The sequence below is a fragment of the Pseudochaenichthys georgianus genome, chromosome 1 (genome assembly GCF_902827115.2).
Source record: "Pseudochaenichthys georgianus chromosome 1, fPseGeo1.2, whole genome shotgun sequence".
NCBI classification, from domain to species: Eukaryota; Metazoa; Chordata; class Actinopteri; order Perciformes; family Channichthyidae; genus Pseudochaenichthys; species Pseudochaenichthys georgianus.
In genome coordinates this window covers 41,925,074-41,927,199 of record NC_047503.1, presented here as the reverse complement: position 1 = coordinate 41,927,199, position 2,126 = coordinate 41,925,074, and the positions used below count along the sequence as shown (strand labels likewise).

The 2,126-nt window shown below is 45.0% G+C and overlaps 1 protein-coding gene across 1 annotated transcript in view; it reads left to right on the top strand.

Annotated features, from left to right (window-relative positions):
- Positions 1–249: 249 nt before the first annotated feature.
- Positions 250–2,126, top strand: part of LOC117454045 (homeobox protein unc-4 homolog) — a 7,556-nt gene continuing 5,679 nt past the window's right edge. Inside the window, exons 1-2 of the mRNA XM_034093114.2 lie at positions 250–747; positions 1,910–2,085. Of these exons, the coding sequence (XP_033949005.1) occupies positions 492–747; positions 1,910–2,085 (432 nt within the window). The 5' untranslated portion in view covers positions 250–491. The remainder of the gene's footprint in view (positions 748–1,909; positions 2,086–2,126) is intronic.

Sequence of the window (2,126 nt, the reverse complement as noted above, 5' to 3'; positions counted from 1 at the left end):
GCTTATCAATCACGCGACAATGTCCACGCGCCTCATTGTTTTGACAGGGCTGAATTAAAGGACTACGCCAGGTGTAATTAGCCATCGATCCGGGAATAAGAAGAAAAAAAACTCTCTCTTTTCCTATTCATTCCTCGTGCTCTGCCTTCTCTCCATTAACCGCGCCTCTGACGTCACGGGGCGATTAGCGTTTCTTATTGGAGAGAAAGGAGCAGGGTTGACATCTCTTGGCTCGACCGTAAACGTGAAACAGCTCCTGCTCACACACACTAAAATCCCGGTCTCACACACTCTAACATCCCGGTGTCTGCACACACACACTAACATCCCGGTCTCTGCACACACACTTTACATCCCGGTCCCTGAACACACCGTGCCGTGGCTGCAGGAAAACGGTCCTTCTTTCCCTCCTCTTCCTCCTCTTCCTCACTTTCTTCTGACTGCATGTTCAGCCACACTGCCTCCCCTCCTCTCCGCGTCTTCACTTCGGCATGGACAGCCGGGTACTCGAGCATCCTCACGCCCAGTTCGGAGGCTCCTTGGGCGGATTGGTGGGCTTCCCGTACTCGCTCGGTGCCCATCACCACCACCACCACCACTCCCTGTACGAGCTCGCGGGGGGACACCAGCTGCAGTCCGCGGCCGCCAACCCCTTCTCTATAGACGGATTACTGAACGGATCCTGCTCGGCCTCGGTGGTCAACAACCCGCTGCTGTCGCCCGACGGAGGGCAGTTCAAACTCTCAGGTAGGCCTGGCTCTTTTTGTCCCGTCTCGTATTATTAGTATAAGTAGACCCATGCGGAAACAAAGCAAGTCAATATAAAGTGGGTGAATGTAAGAGGTCTGTTTTAAGAATCCGAATTCCTTTATATTTCCCACAGAGGGGGAATTTACATTGTAAAACAAAAGTAAAGATAGAAAAATAAAACGCTATTCGATAAAAGGCACGCTCATGATATTTTTAAATAAAGGCGAAATAAGTCAGATTTGTGCAGACCATAATGTGTTTGAACTGGAGTCAGTCTGTAGACAGTTATGTTGTTTCAAAGTTTTAGAGCTTGGTGATTTAGAAAATATATGTGTTCAAGTTTATGTCCAAGCTCATTTGTATGTGCAAGCTCTATGCCTGGCTCTTTTGTATCTCATGTTATAGATGTGGAAACAATGCAATGTAATATAAAGTCAAACTGGCCTGTTTTAAGGCGAAATAAGTCAGTTTTTTGTTGAATTTAAATGCGAAATTAAACATTGTTTAGGCTCCAATGAAAGCTTTAAGAACTACAAAGTCAGTCTATGACAATCAGGTTGTTTCAAAGTTTTGAAGTTTGGTGATTTAAAAAGTAATCATTAAAAAGTGTATGTGCAAGCTCAATGTATTTGTGCAATAACTTGACTGCACTGGGGGTTCAAATAAAGGCAACGATTTATAATTCAACTCGTAAAATTCGAACTGGCTGCAGATTCTTTAATATGTCAAACTTCATTTTGCAATTATGTGAAATGTGTTTTTAATATAACAAATTAAAGTGTGATAGCTTTGGGCCTTGCATTTGTGGCACTGATGCATTCGAGTCAAAATATAACATGTTTAAAAGAGTCTTACAGCCTTACAACAAAAATGATGCTTTAAAAGCCAAGCTATGACAGTCCCCTCACTCTACTCTCTCTCTCTCTCTCTCTCTCTCCCACACACACACACACACACACACACACATACACACACACACACACACACACACACACACACACACACACACACACACACACACACACACACACACACACACACACACACACACACACACACACACACACACACACACACACACACACACACACGCACACACACACACACACATAAATAAACACACACTTGTACAAACACACACTCACCTCGACCCCTGCAGATTCTGGGGACCCGGATAAGGACAGTCCAGGTTGTAAACGGAGACGAACGAGGACAAATTTCACGGGGTGGCAGCTGGAGGAGCTCGAGAAGGCTTTCAACGAGAGTCATTACCCGGATGTGTTCATGCGGGAGGCGCTCGCGCTCAGGCTGGACCTCGTGGAGTCTAGGGTTCAGGTAAATAATAAATTAATCAAATATGTTGAAGAGAATTATTT